The sequence below is a fragment of the Brachycentrus maculatus genome, unplaced genomic scaffold (assembly GCF_059751285.1).
Source record: "Brachycentrus maculatus isolate JH-2025_06_01 unplaced genomic scaffold, ASM5975128v1 h1tg001804l, whole genome shotgun sequence".
Lineage (NCBI taxonomy): Eukaryota > Metazoa > Arthropoda > Insecta > Trichoptera > Brachycentridae > Brachycentrus > Brachycentrus maculatus.
In genome coordinates, this window is record NW_028282389.1 from 703 (window position 1) to 20,588 (window position 19,886).

At 33.8% G+C, this 19,886-nt stretch overlaps 1 protein-coding gene, 1 long non-coding RNA gene and 1 pseudogene across 2 annotated transcripts; 1 reads left to right on the forward strand and 2 right to left on the reverse strand.

Annotated features, from left to right (window-relative positions):
- The first annotated feature begins 2,328 nt into the window (after positions 1-2,328).
- LOC148298619 (uncharacterized) lies at positions 2,329-4,863 on the forward strand. The gene is given in 3 exon segments (XM_088276748.1): positions 2,329-2,461; positions 2,518-4,486; positions 4,488-4,863. Coding segments are annotated over 2 exon segments (1,542 nt in total). The 5' UTR covers positions 2,329-2,461; positions 2,518-3,242; the 3' UTR covers positions 4,786-4,863.
- Positions 4,864-7,274: 2,411 nt separating this feature from the next.
- On the reverse strand, positions 7,275-8,213 carry LOC148298620 (uncharacterized). The gene is made up of 5 exons (XR_015839170.1): positions 8,136-8,213; positions 8,016-8,083; positions 7,794-7,957; positions 7,501-7,734; positions 7,275-7,409 (listed from the first exon to the last, which is right to left on the reverse strand). It is a non-coding gene; the product is annotated as an uncharacterized LOC148298620 (long non-coding RNA).
- Positions 8,214-16,598: 8,385 nt separating this feature from the next.
- LOC148298621 (histone H2A.V pseudogene) lies at positions 16,599-17,067 on the reverse strand (annotated as a pseudogene).
- Positions 17,068-19,886: the final 2,819 nt, after the last annotated feature.

Here is a 19,886-nt window from a genome sequence, read left to right on the forward strand (position 1 = left end):
TGATAACAATATAAGCATCAATATTTAACAAAACATTTTGATTATTCTTTTTATAATTCTAGAATGTCTATCCAAAATGTCTTAATTTAATATTATTGTTACATTTCCACGATAATAATCATCAATTTTTCAGAGTCCAATAAACAAAAAATAAAACCTCATAATATTATTATTTTTAAAAAATATGTCTTTAGAAACTATTTTTTTTTATAGCTTATAAAAACACAGAAATAATTATTGTTTATCTATGTATTAATAAAACCCCCCCAACATTATCAATCTAATTTCCAAGAATTATAATTCTTAACACAAGTTAGCCTTCATTCTTAGTTGTTTATCGAAATCATTGTTTAAAATTGCATAAAATATAAAAGAAAACTATTTCATTTTTTTTTGTCACAAATAATAAGAGCCGTTTTCACTACTTTGCTTGAATAGTCTTTGCCATTAGATAAAACTAATATTGATAACGTATTTTTTAGTCTAAACTCCACGGGAAGGATCGAATCGTTGGCAAAGAATATCAAGGTTGAAAGGAACTCTCGTTCTTTTGTTTCATTTAAAAAATAAAATAGCCATGTCTTTCCATCAGGTCAGTACGCCCAAGATTGAGGCGAAAATACTGACTGAGCCGTTGGGTACATGGGGTAAATGACTTGAGAAAATAGCATCGGTTTCATAGTTGTTTAGAAGCATTGGGGCTGAGGTAGAGGGGTCATATGTTCGCGTATGGTTTTTTCAGCAAAATCTATGGCCCTGGCCTGATACAAGCCATTAACATCCAATGGGGTGCTGGAGCCTTAGAAGAGATTTTATATTCGACTGAAGCATCTGACTCGAAAATTTCCCTTTGGATCGATCTCGCAAACCACATGTGTGTTCACAAGCCTCACTCTTTTTGATCTCTTACGATGGCGGGTGGCTCGATACTCTCTTTTGATCCTTTTGGACGTGTTTGGACGAGATTTAGGGTTCATAGTCGGCTTACTGGATGATATTGGTTCCTCTATTAAGAGTTCTGATTAACTTGATGACATTTTTAAACAAATATATCAAAAAAATAATATATTTTAAATTTTATATATGGAGATATAGATATTTTATTAATTGATTTATAAAATATTAGAGATTAATATATATTTTTTTTTAAATAAATACTTAATTAATTCATTATATTACATTTAATTAAATTCTGAAACAATAAAAAATACTAAAACACACACATAACAATGAACCATTAATAAAAAAAAAATACTATAATTATTATTATTTCATTATTTATAATTTAATTTATTTTTTGTTAGTTCAAGTAGAAATCTTGCTCACGAGTCCTTACTATTTTTTTATATTTTGTTATATTCATCAAAAGATATTTTGATGAATATTATTCGAATATTTTTTAGCAATTTTGAATATTATATTTATTGGTTTATTTTTACATCTTTGCGATGCTGACCATCTTTTGGAAATATCGTGCCCCAGGGGCTAAAGCTGCAGTAGGTTTCGCTTTTTTATGGGCTAGATTATTTTTTCCCATATATTAAAAAATCGATAAAAAATTATGCATAGATAAATACCTTCTCAAATAAATTAGTATATTTCAGAGATAGAGTCATTTTAAAAAATATATCATAATTTTCTGATAACAAATAGGAAAAATTGTTAAAAACTACATTTTTAGGTAGTTTCATTCGATATATTTGATATTTTAAACAATTATTGAAATGGTTAAACCAACCACTAATTACATGTTTTTTTAAACTAAAAAATTAATGTTATTGAAACAAAAGAGGCGGAAACCATTAAAAAAACAATTTCAAAAACAAATTCCTTAGCTCTGTAAGAGCAGTACATTGTCCTCACATTGTATTACTAAAATGTTATTGTTGAATAAATATTTTTTTGTCAAAGTTCTATTATCACATCATATAAAAAAATATCTCAGTATTGCAAAGAAATTTATGTCTAAAGCTATTAACCTAGTTTACTATTGTTTGTTTATAGAACATATAGGACAGAATGTAATTTTTTCTCCCCATTTCAATTTGATAGAATTTTAATAGGGAAAATTGTAGGTTGATATTTTTTTATGATTATTCATCAGAAAACTGAAAAACTCTATAATTTATTGACAAAAAAATGAATGTATAGCAATGACATATATTATTAAAATTATAATTGTGATGATTAAAAATGAAAACGAAAACCAAACTTAAGTGAGTGCTTTTTGTTAAAGAGAAATATAATATAAAATATATTTACTTCTAGTAAATTATAATAATATATTTAAATATTTTTAAAATATATTAGTAATAACTTTGATTCCTTGAATAATATACATAAATACTTATATAAATATTTAAAATGCTGAGGATATTGGCAACTACATTCAAAAGAGTATCAACCCACTCTATTATCTCTCCTGTACTATTCAGGTTCTCTGAAGGCAAAGATCCCAAAGGTAAAGTCAATATTGCAAAATATATATCTATATACATATTTCGAAGTATTCATCAGGGTTCAAGAACTTTCAAAGAACGAAAGGGACGAAGTCATCGAAACCCGAAGCTCCCACCCCTCATAAACAGCAATAAAAAACAACCACAAAACCAGAACCTAAAAAATAAGAGGAAAATCTTAACAGCAATAATAATAATAATAATAACGAGCCAGCCCCTGAGCCCAAACAATAAAAGAAAGTGGAATAAGAAGCTATGCAATCCAAGCCATAGTAAAAGCAATCCCAAGAAGACCCTCTCAAAAAGCTAGAATAGGAATTCAGCAAATGGAACGAGCGGATGAAGAAAAATCAAAAAGGGCCTGAAGATGAGGGAAGGGAGGGCAGCAAGCAGAATGACGATAAGAAAGGAAAAAATCAATAATAAGAGTCATGGAAAAAATAGGCCAAAGGAGTTTGGGAGAGGGTAAAGTTGTATTGGAAAGGTTGGTAACCCAAGCCGTACCACTTCTTACTCTTGGGATTAATTCTATACCAGATTCCCAGAACCCAGACTTCGAGCTGGAGCGAATTTAGTCGATCCCTAATTGATAAGCAGGTGATTGACGTCACAATTGTCACGGTGCATGCAGAGAAGTATAAATACAAAATCGTTAGTTATCGCACCAAAGACAGCTCTGATAAAAAGAAGTTCCATATCCAGGACACCAAGGAAATTCTAGATCTCTTGAGCGAGCACCAGGAAGTTCCCTTTTACTATGAAGACAAATCGGAGCTTCTATCCATGTTGGCTGAGTACTCAAGGGTTGCTTCATCTGTGATGATGGTTATTGTACTCGCTGTTTACTTGCGGACCAACTCTCTCATGAATAAAGCAGGTCCAAAGGGTGGGCTGAGTGGCTTCAATGACCCTACCAAGAAGAGATTTGAGATGGTAAAACACACCAATACAAAATTCAAAGATGTGGCAGGGTTGCAACAGTCCAAGTACGAAGTTGAGGAATTTGTTGACTTTTTAAAACATCCTGATAGATACAAAGCCTTAGGTGCGAGAATTCCCAAGGGAGCATTATTGACGGGACCTCCTGGAACGGGTAAGACAATGTTGGCCAAGGCATGCGCAGGAGAAGCTGGAGTCCCTTTTTTCTTTGTCTCAGGTAGTGACTTCGTAGAAATGTATGTGGGGGTAGGTGCCTCTAGAGTCCGGGAGCTGTTTAAACAAGCCAAAGCAATGTCTCCATCAATCATCTTCATCGATGAGATAGATGCAATCGGTCGAAAGCGTCAGAACAGCATGGTCTCTAATGATGAGAAAGACAGCACCCTCAATCAGCTTTTAGTGGAGATGGACGGCTTCGGAACCGACTCAAGGGTGATCATCTTGGCTGCCACTAACCGAAAAGAGCTCCTCGACGACGCACTAACCAGGCCAGGAAGGTTTGATAGGATTGTTGAAATTAGCCTTCCAGATCTTGAGGGCAGGAGGGAAATATTCAGGGTACATCTGGCTCCGATTAAACTTTCGCCAGCTCGAACTTTGGAACAGTTTGCTAGCCGACTAGCCACACTTACGCCGGGGTTTAGTGGGGCGGAAATTGCAAATCTTTGCAACTAATCAGCAATATTGGCTGCTCGAAAAAACAAGACTTTTGTTGAACCTGAAGACTTTGAAGCTTCTAGTGATAGGATTCTTGGAGGAGTTTAGCGAAAATCAGGAATGACAAAGTAAGAGCGCAGGGTCGTTGCAGTTCACGAAAGCGGGCATGCGGTTGTTTCTTGGTTTCTTGAAGGAGCCCATCCACTCTTAAAGGTGACAATCGTTCCCAGATCAAAGGGTGCACTAGGATTTGCACAATATCTCCCTTCTGAAAATAGACTATAAAAGCAACAGGAGCTGATGGACAGGATATGTTTTATTTTGGGTGGAAGGTGTGCAGAGGAACATTTCTTTGGCCGAATCACAACTGGTGCATATGATGACTTGCAGAAGGTTCACCAAATCGCGGAAGCCATGATTACCAAATTCGGAATCTGAGAAACTGCGAAACGTCACATTCGAATCAACAGAGTATCTTAAGTCATATTCGGACGATACAGCACATGAAATCGATAAGGAGATTAAAAAGATAGTCGAAGCATGTACTTAGAAGACTATGGTGATGATCAAGCAGCATGCTGATCTAATAAAAATATTGTCATAATAGTTATTATAAAAAGAGACTTTGGATAGTCGATAGATTCGTAGGATTCTCGGAAAGAGACCGTTTGAAGATCATCCATCATATGCTGCATACCTTGACGAGGCTCAAGACGCCATGGCAGCTTAGATTCCAAAAGTAGAGGATAAAGCTGAACCAGTATTATCTCAGGTGATATAAAAACCCCATGAATCGATTTGATTGTATTTTGCCAGTTTGTAAACTCCATTTATCTTGTAAAATGATATATAATTAACTTAAAATATGTTATTGTCTCAATAATGTATGTAAATTTAATTTTTAATAGATATGTATATCCGTATATATTAAAATGGTTTGACATTAGTAGTCAAAACAAATTCAACCAATTTTCCATTAAAAAGAATCAGACCCGCTTAACCTCGGATGTTTTTAAGGAATTCTTTTAAACTTAGCCTGTCTCTCGCGCCAATTTCACTTCAATGAACTCTTCATAGTTCTTATAGTAATTATTAAAGTTTTGCTTCAAACTGAAGAGACCTTTCTTGATGGATGACAACTTCGTAACCAGTAGCCCGTATGGCCTTATATGTTATGGTTTTCTCACTACCCAGTACACGGGCCTCTCGCCACAGATGTACACTTTCGTGGGCTTGACTCGGCACATGAAAGCAATTAAGTATTGCTCCGGGTCCTATGGGCTAATAGAAAATGGCCCAGCATAGCCATGAGTGTAGCAAACCGTCGTGGGGAAGGGAGAACCGTAAACTCCTTTTCCGACATTGTCCTTGTTTGTTTTGAAGCTGATAGAAGTTGTGCTTGTGGCAGTCAAACAGGAGTATTCCTCTTCTGCAAGATAGCTTTCTAAAGGCTAACCATGAGATTTGAGCATGCTCTTGATGCCACTACTTATGAGAGGCTTCGTAAACTAGTGGACCTGGTTGTCTCCAGGAAGTAAGCCATTCTAAACTATGAGCTGGGTGAGTACCGAACTTTTATTAGTTTCTTTTTGTTATATTTATTTATCAGGCCTTTGAACTCCGTGATACATGATTGCCCATTGTCCTTCGGGATAGTCGGGGTCCATGCCGATCCATTTTTCGTTTCCATCCAGTTGATGGTATTTCTGAACTTTGAGACCGTAGCGAGTCCAACCTATGGGAGGATAATATGGCAGATTTCCCCTTTTTTGGACTTCACCCGTCCCCTCCTCATATTCAAAAAATCCTTCTTCAGTAAAATCGCTTGGGCATAATGCTAGCTTGTTGAAGATAACACCGATATTTGTTATCCTTGAAAAAGAAAGGTTCTATCTTTTTGCTTGTACGACCGGAAATCTACATTTTGCTTAGTGTTAAGTTATTGAGTCAATGATGATTGCTCCTGGTCCGACACCACAAATATCCCCTATTTTTTGTTTTAATGCCAACGTGACTAGCATTCGGGAGGCTTCATTTATGAGAGTCTGATGAAATTCGCATTCCATCTCTTTCCAATCTCCTTTTTCGATCTTATACACTCCATTTCTGTATTCAGATCCAAAGTTGGTAGTCAAAATTAGCATGGAATAGACTGTTGCTGGACTTGGCTTTTACTGGTAGAACACATCCACTTTTTAGTCTATATCTTGGCCAAACCTTTGCTGAATCGATTTCCCCAAAAGAAACGCGGGATTAAGTTGTTAATGGCTTGTGATTTGCTGAGCAAATTTTTTAATGAGAGTCTCTGACTATTTTTGTCGATTTTCTCGATGATCCTTTCATAGCTTTGGAAGACAATTTTCTTTGCCAGTTCCGGTGTGCACTCTTTGATCACGTGATTCAGGTTCTGGTCTAGATGCTTCTCGTCAGCTTAAATAAACTGCTGTTTAGTTTAGTTCTTGGAGGATTGAAACTATATTTTTTCCTCGAGATAGATCTTATTATCTTCTATTTTAACAACTTCTTTTAGGTAGGCTTTCTCGTTTTGTGACTAGCTTCCCGATTTTATGATTTCCCCTACCAACTCGAAGTTTAGCTGAATCTATTTCTTTCTCTCTTTTGCTTGAATCACGACTTCTTAGAACTTGTTTTCGAATATATACTCTCTGATCTTCTTCTGGAGATCGACTGTTTCGGCTGCCCTCAATTCATTTTAGCTGTTTTGTCCTCGATAGGGAATTTGGCAGTCGTACATTTGGATATAATCGGAGAGTGTTTCTTGCAATGTTTTGAGTTAATGGACCATCTCTTCCTCGATAATAGTGTCGCCATTCATGACTTTGAGTAGGTAGCGCATTGTCTACGGTGGTGGTGGCGAGTGCTATTTTAAGCTTTGTAACTTTGTTGCGATCTAGTCCCAATGCTTCATGTAAATATTAATGGTATGGTAATATAAATTAGATTTCGATATTTATTATTGTAAAAAAATGTGGGTAGATGGGATTGATGATTTAATAAAAAATGATATTTTTGATGGTTTTTTATGTAATTTGTTTTAAGTATACCACTTTATTATAAATATATTTATAAATATGTTTATAAAAACATACTAAAAAAGTCTAACAGATCAATAGATATATTTTTATAACTGCAGATAGATTATTCATCCTTACAAAAAAAACAGTGTTAACAAAAAATATATTTTTATTCGAATTAAGTGTTTTTTTGGTTCAATCATTGGAGTAAATATTTAAGAAATTGTTTCTTTTTATCTTCCATTGTCAAGTTGTTTTTGCTGCAGATCAGTTTGAGTTAGTCTGCCATCTTTGTATGTTGAGCTTGGGGTTCGCTGAACTAAAATTATATTTAAAATTAAATAAAGATAATTAACACATATTTAGATGTATTGCATTAAATTTTTGCTTTAATATTATTTTATTATTACTCTGAGACTCGTATTTTCATAATTTTGATACAATTTATTCTTGGATTTTTAGACACAACCCATCACCTTCACGTAAAATTACTCGATGTTAGCCTTGAACAACTCGTGAGCAGAAGGATTGAAGCTGTCCAGGACTTACAACTTCTTCACATCATAAAATATGCTTTTAACTTTTTCGAAGACTTGAAAGAGAAGATTTTCAGTGCCGTAGTTCCATTTATTATTTAATAATTTCTGCCGATTGGAAAAGTGCACAATGTTTTTATAATGGTTGTATTTTTGTATTATTGTACTTCGATATCCAAGGCTCCTGTTTCTGGATGAACCATCGGATGGAAAACTTCAGAGAGGAATGTCACCTTGGGTGGGTGTTCTGGGAATTATTGGTAATCCACCTTGAACTTGAATCGACCTTCTCTGTAGAGACCATTCCGTACAAATACAACGCCATGCCAAACTAGATTATACAATGGGTGCATGTTTATTTAATTAAGATTATGATGGTTATTTTTTACGATCTATGTTATCCAGTTGTGGGACTAAGTATATTCCATATTGGGCTGTATAGAGCAAGAGGAGTTTACTGAAAATAACAATATCGCATGTAGAGTATAGATGTATAGGTTGTGGGATACTATTCGAAGAGCAGAATCTCTCGTTTGGATTCTGGCTTTTTAAACTGTTCCTCGATGTTTTTTTGGACTACAAACAAATTCATTATTCTTTAATCTGATATATAATATTTAAATCTAGCTTTATATATTTTGAATAAAAAACAAATACAGATTATAATTATGACTTTTGAAGAAGCAGTCATATAATATGATGCAGAATATCAGCTATAATTTTTATAAGGTAGTGTGTTTTGTTTTGAATTTACTAACATGTACTGAATGGAAAAATAGATAAGCCAAAATGATATATAATATGTACATGTATATTCATTTAATAATAGGAATATCAAACAGGAAACGAGTATGTATTTATTATTCAAAACAGTCAGTCTGCAAATAACTAGCACTAGCTAATGTTTTTATATTTTGTGTTGAACATTTCCTCTCAATTCGTTTTAAAAAAATGGAATATGGACTGATATCATTCTTCATTTTTTTTGTTTAAAATGTTATATCACCAATGTAACAAAATCTGTAATTAAGTTACCAATGAGTAGGAATAAATAAAGTATATGTTTGGAATTTAATTTATCAGGATCTTTCTCGAACTCGCAGATTGAGGATTGATGCTCAATTCTTGCAACAATAGAATGTCAAGTGATTAAAAATATAATACCATCAAAGGTTCGATAGATAGATATATTATATATTAATGATTTGTAGGAACCATTTCTGAATGGCCAAGTGAATGTGAGAGATGGAGAGTGTTTCAGAGAAGCAGAATTATTTTACCATATTGAAATGGTCCGCACAATTTGTGTCATCATTGTATTTTTCCACTCTTCAACAAAAATACTTTTTTATCGACTATTTTTGCTGATCTATTCAAGTTTATAATTATTTATTTATTTATTAAATATTATTATAACAATCATCAACAATCATGCTTTATAAACATACAATAATTCAAAAAAATCAACGATGTCTTAATCTCAAATATTGTTTTTCTATATTTATCAGTTATATCTGTAAAATAAGAAAGGTTTATTTAAGCATGATGTTTGTTTTTCTTATGCCTAGATTTTTATCAAACTACAAAGCTCGAAAGATCATGATCGGGAGTTTGGAATATTATATTATTTTCAAATTAACAATTCAGATGATTCTAAAAAAAGAAATGATGAAATACATCCATCCATTCTTTTAACAATATACGTAGTTTTTTCTCATTCTTCTTTCTTCACATATTATACGAGAAGGATATCCCAAATTTACAGTTAATGTATAACAAATTTTAAGAAAATAAAGGAAATAGAGATACTTCTTGATATATTTACTTCATTATATACATATTTTCCAGTTTTTTTGTTTCTATGTATATATAGAAATTCTATAGCAACTATACATTTGTTAGTTAAAATCCGAATAGAACAATAATCCCTCTAACATTTATTCATTATTAACAACATACGTATATAATATATATTTATTTAATTTATATCAAATTTTCCATAAACAGAATAAAATAATCTTAGAAATGCACGCATCAAACTGCCAAGTCCAGCCCAGGTCCAAAAGCATAAATCTCATCACATATGCTAAACAATGCCCCTCCAATTCCACTGCCAAAGGTTGTTGCCACAAGCAACCCCTCAATAAGTCTCTCAGCAAGAATGCCAGACCCTCCTCCACCTTAGCTATGAGTTCATCAGCAATCAATCTCCACTCACAGAAAACCAACCAAAACCTCGATAAATCGCTGTCACTTACGAAGCTTGGGACAACCTGCCCGGATCAAACCATCAAAGAGGTGAAGCCAACCTCGCCAAGTTACGACAACCTCTTTGATGAGAATCTGAAAAAAATTGTGGAGCAGAATGCCCAGTACTACATAGATAAAACAAAGGTATGTTGTTCGGTGAAGCCCAGCAAGTACAAATTGGAACTGCCTTCGAAGACTGGCCATTCCATTTACAAACACTAATATAACAAAAAACCAATGACTCGCCCCGCCACATCGCTCAGGCCTGCATAGTCATACAAGGCGAACTACCCCTTTACTGACACCACCAACTACAACTCCAACTTCGTGCCTCACCAACTAGCCCCAAAGCCACAGAAGTAGGCGGAACAGTTCATAGAAGACAACGCGCCTAGGTTTATGCAGACCCACAACCAAGGGCAATTTATGAATTGGGGAGGGCGCAGCAACAACTTCAAGATCTATCCTCCACAAAACTACCTCTTAGGAGGCGGGTCTTTCGAAGGCAGAACAGTGTACAATTCATAATTCGTACCCAAGAGTGTCCAACAATCTGGTCCTATTACCAAATAGTCAAAGTAAATACAAAATTAAAAAATCTATATTTATTTTATTTTATATTAATTCCTAGTTACCAACTCTTCCCCAATATGAATATTCCGAAGACTTCCAACTACCAGTCCGAATTCACGAAGAAGCCTGCCTCGTTGGAAAAGAGCTATAAACCTCAACATAGTTACAACCCCGAGCCAGGATTTCCTGATTCGTACAACAGTGAGTACCAGAAGATGTACGACCCAAAGGAACACGATCATTGCCATTACAAAAAACAATTAACCTTGGAATAGTTAAAAAATCTTATTGTTAGGCTCTGAAAAAACTATTTTTTTACTGATATTATATGTTAAATCTTAATATTTGGATTTATGGCTACCTAAAGAATATAGAAATAACATTAGGAAAATTGTTGGGTTTAGATATTTTTTGCTTCAATGATGTTGTTAATGTTATTCAGAGTCAATTTCAGCTGTCGAACAGGGGATAGTCCCATTGATATTAAACAAAAAACAAACATTTTGAAATTCAATAGATAACGTAACATTTATTTTATATGAACTTAGATTAATCTGAATACTGGTTTTTTACTAATATATATATTATCAATGTAAATATGCATAATATTTTTATAAAAATACAAAATTAAAAGGACGAAGGACTACTAAATACTTGAGCTGTGATAAAAAATCATACTTTTTTAATACTCAGAAATTGTGAACAATAATAAAAAATAAATATAATTAATATAAGATATTATCTCCACAACTACAATTCAATAAATCTCAGAGACAAATAAAATTATGTAAAGATAAACAATTCCTGAACTTGACGATTAATATATCGAATCGGATTCCCTACTTGGTCTCGACCCATTTCCACCGGTTGCTAATCCCCCACAACAACAAAGATTAGTCACCATTTTCAACGATGACAGAATCCTGCCTTATACTAATTTTATAGCTCGCCATGGACGCTATGGTGCCATTCTGCGAAGCGAGGCCCTGAAACTAAAACACTTCGTAGTGGATCTCAGCAGGGAAGATAACAATGTAGTCAAAGATGTTTACAGCTTTATATACCCACCCTTTCGCGAGGCCAATGCGGCTGAGCCTGTGGTAAATGAGAAAACCAATAAAGTGCCCGAATGCATTGAAGGAGCGGACGGAATCTACTGTCTCAGGGCAGTCATCGACAACCTGCCGTAACATTAAGACGAGATTGCACACGCTGCTAACAAGCACGGAGCATTGGAAAGGATTGGGCTCTACAGCGTGGCGATGATGTTGCATGTCCATGTATTACGAGAAATGTCGAGCGCGGATCTCGAGAAAATTCATATGGTCCATTTTATCAAACAACCCACAGAGTATTCTACGGACTTTTGGTACTGGACCCGATTTGCAAAAAATACTGGTCCGAACCAACCCAAGTTGAAGCCCAAGTCTCTGTTCTATGCCCAGCACTTAAGAAATCATAAAGAAAAACTGATCGATAGTATGATGTGGTATTATTCCAAGGGAATAAGGTTTGTCAAGTGCGATTACAAAGACGTATATCAGTTAGGTAGCAATTACGTGTTCACTTGCTTTCAACATATGCGATTCTTCCGGGATACTCCTATGACCACTGATGAAGCAGAAAAGGAGGCGACTAGGCTTGTGGAAGACTTCATCATAGCGCACGAGAAAGAGACGGATAACAAAAAAAGAACTGGAGACCCTCCTTCAGAAGAAGTATCGGCGCCGCATCACGGTTCGGGAAGCATTAATACTGTCATAAATGCAGCGAATCTGCCCAGAAACGATGACCCTACTGAATTTTGAAAAATATTTTCTCAAATATTTTTTAATAACTGAGGATTAGGATTTCAGTCTTATTTATATCTATCGATCCAGATATTTATATAAAAATTAAGATATTAAATTAGTGTATACATTAACACGAAGTATCTTGGTTTCAAATGACCAAAACCTAGTCAATACATTTTGGTGTTTTCCAGTTCAACTATTCCCAAATATTGACTTACTCATTCAAAAAAAATATAATCTATACAAATCAATATTCGAGAATATTGAAAAAAACAAATATTCAACTTAAAAATCAATACTCTTTATATACTTTATAATACAACTAATTACTATTACTATTTTAATAACCATCATCCAAGATGAGCGGAGGCGAAGACTTCAGATAAAAATTTAAAAGGGCATACTTCCTTTCCAAATAAGACCCGACGTACCGCTCGGTCGAAGTCATCAAGGACCAGAAGATGACGAACGGCATGACCTATGTACTGCACCTCGAGGATCATACCATCGGAGACCTGCTGCGAATATACCTTCTCAAGAAGAAAGAGGTGAGGTTCGCGGGGTATCGTATGCCCCATCCACTCGTCGACAAGGTGGAGATCAAGGTCCAGACCTCGACGGACAAAACCAATACGATCGTCAAATAAACTCTGACTGGCCTTTCTAAGGAACTCTAAGATTTGGAAAAAGAATTTGATCAAAAGATGGTCCAACAAACTCAATCATGGTGATCATAAATCGAGAGAAATAGATTGCTCATATTATTATGAGGAGAACGGCGAAAACAATAAAATGATTTTTGTTTTTTGATAATTTGGCAGTCGATTCCGAAATTACTTGTATCTAAAAGTGATTTTTTTAAATGAGAAATATTTTGGATTAATTTAATTATTTGAAAAAATATAAATACATATTTATATTTAATCATGCTTGACTACAATGCACTATCTATTTAATTGATAGATTTGCAAAATAGTAAGTCATAATTCCTTCAAGAACCAATAGAAGTGATTATCAATGGATATAACTCCTTTTTATGAAAGTATTAAACCTTTTCTGGAGACTTACAAAAATATATACTCTACATCTTTCCAATTCTATATTATTTCAGCAACCATTAGATTATGCTTAAGTAAATAGTTTTATATTAGATATCCAATGTATTTTCTTAGCACTCTCTCTCTGTTTTGGATTATATTGTCAATGCCTCGAATGATATATTTAAATATTCAATAACTAATTCAACCAGTCATAAAAAACAGCCAATATTTCGATTATTTATTAATAAAAATAATCTAAAAAAAATAATGAGGCACAGCCACTTGTTTTTGCGGATTCAAGCAGCATACAATGTAAAAAGGGTGAATAAGAGATATGTATATTAAAAAATCTGCGAATTTAAATGGTGGTGATTAAAAAAAGACAATCTGTTCATGTTTTTCTACAATTATATCTGTAAATTTAGATAAAATAATATAAATACAATATTTATAAAAATATATCTAGAATATATCTAGTAGATATCGGGATATTTTTTAAAAAATATTATGGGCAGTAAATAGATGAAGCTGGAATAGAAATGTGATTACTTATTAGATAAATAAAAATAATTTATATAGTTTATTGGAGGAGGGGCGTTTATATTTATTCAGTAGCAAATTATTATTATTCTCTAATTATCATTATTTTTAGCTTTTTTCACTTTTCTATGGTTCTTTCATCCAAATCTCCCCTTGAGGAAGGCTGCTGCGTAATCTGTGGAAATACAAGTTGTGCTGACTCATATGATCATTAACGAGTGCCGCTCGCCAAGCTCCAGTCTCTCCTCCAAAAAAATCGAGTCCAGCATCATCCTTCAGCTGTCAGCGACCTTTGTCTCCGTGTCTCGAATCACTACTCGTTCCTCCGAAAACGCGTTGTCGCCCTCCTCGAACAAGACGAGATGAAAGTATTGCAGATGTTGCATCGCCTCGATTTTGTGTTTCTCGAGGACAAGAGACTGCCGATGGACCTGATTTCTGAGATTTCGTGTGGAAACTATAGCAACCTCCCCTCAAAACGATTGATCACCATAATTAACGAACTTAACGAGATGGAAGCTAGAAGTCCTGTTTTCTATCAGCATTCAGTGATCGAATCTATGGTTGATAAATATTTGGAGAGTGATAAATGCGACAAGATCATTTAGGCTTTTAAATAGGTAAGAAAAATAAATTTATTTTTTTAAAAAGTTCACATCAATGATAGCCATTATTTTTTTTACTATTACTGGTTTTTACTGCGAAGAATTTATTTACTATTCATGTTTATTTTTTTTTATAAATTATACATAGATGGCATTGTTTCCTCTACTTCAAGATTAAAAAAATCGACACAAAGATCTCAAACGCAAGATCAGCATACGAAATATCGACAACCCCGAATAGTTTGAGAAAGTCGAGGCTTGCAGTGTGGTCGTCAAGGGAGTCACCTACCCGCCGACAACTCGGGAACTTCTATTGAACAACCGCGGAATCGATGACAAGGACATGCTTTCCGGGATCGCCGCTCTCACCTCTCTGAACAATCTTACCAAGTTGGAACTCCGCAACAACAAGATTACAGCACTTTCCTGCCAGATTGTGGCGATGAACCTCCAGAAGCTAATTAAACTAGACCTTAGAGGAAACAAGGTCGGGGACAGAGGAGCACTGTCTGTTTCCCGCAATCTGACAAAGTTGCAGGAACTATACCTTTGTGAGACGGAACTTTCAGACTCAGGGCTACAGTATCTGGTGGAGTTGCGAGGACTGACTTTGTTGTGGGTGTAAAATAACAAAATAACCTTCAAAGGCGCTGAGTTGCTATGCGGACTCGAAAAGCTGAAGGCATTAGGGCTCCAAGGAAACAATCTGAGTGAATTCTAGATTTTAGAAGCGAAGAAACTTTATACTCGTGGCTATCTAAACATTTGATACCCATATACATTAATGTAGGTATATAAATTTCGAGTTTCTAAAATATTAATAAAATATACATATATAATAAATGACAGAATTATATTTTTTATTTGTTATTTGATCAAGATAAATAGATATTTTTTATTTCAACTAACTATTCCAAAATTTAAATAATAGTATATTTAATTATTATTTTATTTTTTGTTTATTTGCAATATATAGATAGTAAATATCTGTTGATTATATTTAATTATCTCTCTCTCAAATAAAATTGCCTTTTTTTTATTTCATTCGTAACACTGATACTATTTTAGTTTAAAAAATAAACCAATCGAAATTCACAAATTAATTAGAATATACTTATTGTATAAAATATAGATATATGTATTGATTATATTGGACAACCTATATATATATATAAATATAACATTAAATATACATTAAATATACATTAAATATACATTAAATATACATTAAATATACATTAAATATACATTAAATATCGGGCCTATTATTACCTCTCTCGTTTTTGTTGCATTCAGAATATAATATTTATTTTTCATCAGTAACTATTTTTTGTTTGTTTTTCCTCGTTAACCTATTTATTAAAAAATATATGTGTATTATATTTATTAAAAAAAGTTATGATACAAAAAAAAACAAAGAAAGAGAAAGAATGATTTACTTTTTCATCCTTTGACCAAGCTTAGTCTCGATATTCATCCATTTCGTGCGAATGCATATACACACTCTCTCCTCAAGTTCTCTATTTCTCAGCCAATTTCAGACATTTGCTGTCTGTCCCAATCAACGAAACAGAGTGCATGTTAAACCCTTTTTTCCTTTCTCCAATTTTTACATCTTCATTTGCTTATCCAAAAAAATCAACCTTCCTCAATTCTTCTTAAGCTCTTGTTCTCTGGCTAAAACCATTAAATCTGGTCCTGTTTTCTTCTCGACTGCTTTAGTTTCTTGTAGTCCACAATTTTTTTATAAATTCATCATAATGTAAGCATTCGATCGTCGTATTTCGACATATGGGGTTTCTTAAGAGCAAGCTTGCAGGGCTTTAGTTATCTGTTTTAGACAGAAATTAGGGTCGATTTCCCTTCGCGCATTCTTTTACATAGTTAAAGGAGAACTATTGTATTTTTTTTATCGAAGGAAAAACAAAGAGAAAAAAAAAAGAAGAGAAGCAATCTAACTCAATAGTTTTTTTAAAAAACAATTCAAATCCACTCACATTGGAGAAGACTGATAGTAAACAAAGCCAAGTGATGGGGGTTTATATTTTTTTTAAATAAGAATTTTGCAGGGAAATTCGTTTCCAACTTAACGAAAAAACCAATATTACATAGTATACAAGAGGTAAATTTAAAGAGATGATTAATGCAAATGATAAGCATCACAAAAAATATGTATGAATGAAATGTATCAAATCAAGCATCATGTTCCTTATGGCCAGAACCATCTCCACCCAAAAGGGACTTGTGGATGTGGGGAATCACACCTCCTCCCGCAATTGTGCCCTTGATCAAAATGTCAAGTTCCTCATCTCCTCTGATGGCGAGCTGAAGGTGGCGAGGGGTGATCCTGCGCACTTTGAAGTCCTTTGAAGCGTTCCCAGCAAGTTCTAACACCTCAGCTGTGAGGTATTCGAGGATGGCAGCAGCATACACTGCGGCGGTCGAGCCTACCCTGTTGTGCGCAGAAACTCTGCCTTTCAAAAACCTGTGGATCCTGCCCACTGGGAATTGGAGCCCAGCTTTAGCCGACTTTGACTGGGCTTGTTTCTTGTTCTTGGCCACTTTGCCACCTTTGGCACTCTTGCCTCCTTTACCTCCTTTTCCTCCTTTTCCTGTCATGTATTTTGAATTTCTTTGAAATTAAAAAATATTTGAATTAATTTTAATTATTATTAAAGTAGGTCCTAAAGATCGTAGGCTATTAAAGTCATCTAATCATTAATATTTTGATAGTTGAATTACCACACAAAAATATGAACTCGATATTAAATATTCATACAACAGTGAAAAATTTGTTGAGTTTAAATTAATATTTTTTTTGAAAAAATATTAATGTTTTGCTACAAATAATGTTGTATTTTTAAGAAACAAAATTTAACATTGAAAATAACAAATCTAAAACATATATAAAAATAATTATTTTATATTATTTACTTTTCTATTAGTATTTGTAAAAAAAAAATTACTTTTTATGAGATTTCGTTGAGTTTTTTATTTGAAATTAGACGGCATGGTGAATGCTTTTTGTTTTGTTAATACTTGTTTTTAACTGTTTATCTTGATGAGAATATTACTCTACCATACCGACACAAGTGAGCTTAATGCTTAGATTTTAACAAGATGGTTATGCATATGTTGATCCCAGAAGCATCAGAACTATATTGGTTGCTTACTTTAGTTTTCATATGGGAATACGCTAAGGAAAGTAATAGACAAGAGGTAACAGAATTATTCAAATCATCTGAATTTAGATTTAATTTTTTCAAACAATAACCTTTTACCCCCCCATCCTCCCATTATTGTATTTTCTTTAATTGCATGTACTTTTTAAAACCTCGCATTCGAGAGATAGAAATCTTATGCGATAAAATTTGAATTCGTTTAGGATTGGTTATCTGTAAATATTTATGTTCACGGTTGTTAAGAATTCCTTGGAAACTTAAGTGATGGCTTCATGCTTGTGTCTTTTTGCTATTCTTAAATATATATATATATAACGCTATAGTTAAATATATGAACATAAAAACGAATACACTGAAGAAACTGTATATCACTATATTATTATATTGAGAAATACAGAAAATGAAATAGAATTTTTACTATTGTTTTAAGAATCAAATATTAAATGTAATTAATGGAGATTAAAAAATAGAATCAAATGATAAATAGTTAAATCTGCTTTCTCTGATTAGCCCTTTTATTCAAAGGCATTGTAGTTTTTCTACAATATTCTTAAATAAAATCAATTAAAATTATCAATATAAATAAATATATATTGATATAAAAATTCATAAAATAATAAAGATTATTATAAAAACATCATGGAAGTGCATTGCAACCATATCCAACGGATTTGAATCCAGGCTTGCAGTTGCGGCAAGATTTGGTAAGCCAATTAAAATCTATGCAATTTACATCGATCTTCTGACAAATTGATGTTGGTGTCAGGAAATATCCAGGGTTGCAGAGAAGACACTGTCCATTCGCCTGAACATTTCTGCAACCAGCTATAATCCCCTGTTTGGGAATACGGCATTAGCCATTCAATAAAGTAAAGTTATTCAAGCAACTTAAACACTTGCCATCAACCGTGCTGTAAGTTCCACAATTCACATTCACTCTCTGGCAAATGTTTCTTAAAGGATAAAATCGTTAAGTGCAAGTATGACAGGATTTGTCGTTGTTTAAAGATAAACAATTTGAATCTTCGGGTTTGACACACTGAGACCTATATAAGGCATAGGTAGGCCTGCAACTTGTACATACGCCTAATTTATTGCGAATTTGGCATTGGTCTTGGCAGGTCCCGTCACTCAATAACTCATACGTCTCTACACATTTAAGGCATTTTTTCAGACTAGAAGAGCTGTTCAGGCAAGGATTGAAATATTTATTTGTAACTACTTGAGATTCGATGCCTTTAGGAAAAGATTTAAAAGTTTGTTATGAATCGATAGTAGATATTTTATCAATGCGAGTCAAAGGAACAGAAGAAATTACACTCAATGGCTCTGATGATATTATAGGAATAGATAGTGGCAAAGAAGGGATTGAGGAAGTTAATACAGCTGGTATTGTGGTTGGGGTTGTGGTTATGGCTGGTGTTGAGTCCACTGTTGAAACTACTGATGCAACTGGGATTGTTGTTTAGTCCATTGATGGCACCACTGTTGGAACTACTGGGATATTTGTTTAGTCCATTGATGGCACCACTGTTGGAACTACTGGGATTGTTGATTCCATTGATGGCACCACTGTTGGAACTACTGGGATTGTTGATTCCATTGATGGCACCACTGTTGGAACTACTGGGATTGTTGATTCCATTGATGGCACCTCTGTTGGAACTACTGGGATTGTTGAATCCATTGATGGCACCTCTGTTGGAACTACTGGGATTGTTGATTCCATTGATGGCACCACTGTTGGAACTACTGGGATTGTTGATTCCATTGATGGCACCTCTGTTGGAACTAGTGATGGAACCGGTGTTACCTTGATTACTTGATTTGAATGTTAAATCATGGGTTTGTCATCTGAATTTTATGGAGTTATTACCTTCGGATCATCTCTGCTTAACATACCATTTATGGGTGTTTCTTAAGTGGACTAATAAAAATTTGATGTCACAACTACTTTCATATCATCCTGGAACTCTCTCCCTGTTTCATGTATTTTTGTTGTTGTTACTTCATGAGTATTTTCTTTATTAGTTTCAGTCGTATTTTTAACATTCGGGATACTCTAAATACCACCAGCAATCTTTTTGTCATTTTCAATTTTGGCTTTGATTTGTTCTTATTTGCTACGAGTAGCTAAATTCTCCTTCTACTCCTGTTAAGCTAGGTAATCAGAATATTCTGCTAATATTTTATCTGTGACTGATTGATCGAGGTTCATATCATAAACTTTGGCAAGGTCGAAATCAGGAGAGTCGAAAGGTGGTATAAATGGATTTT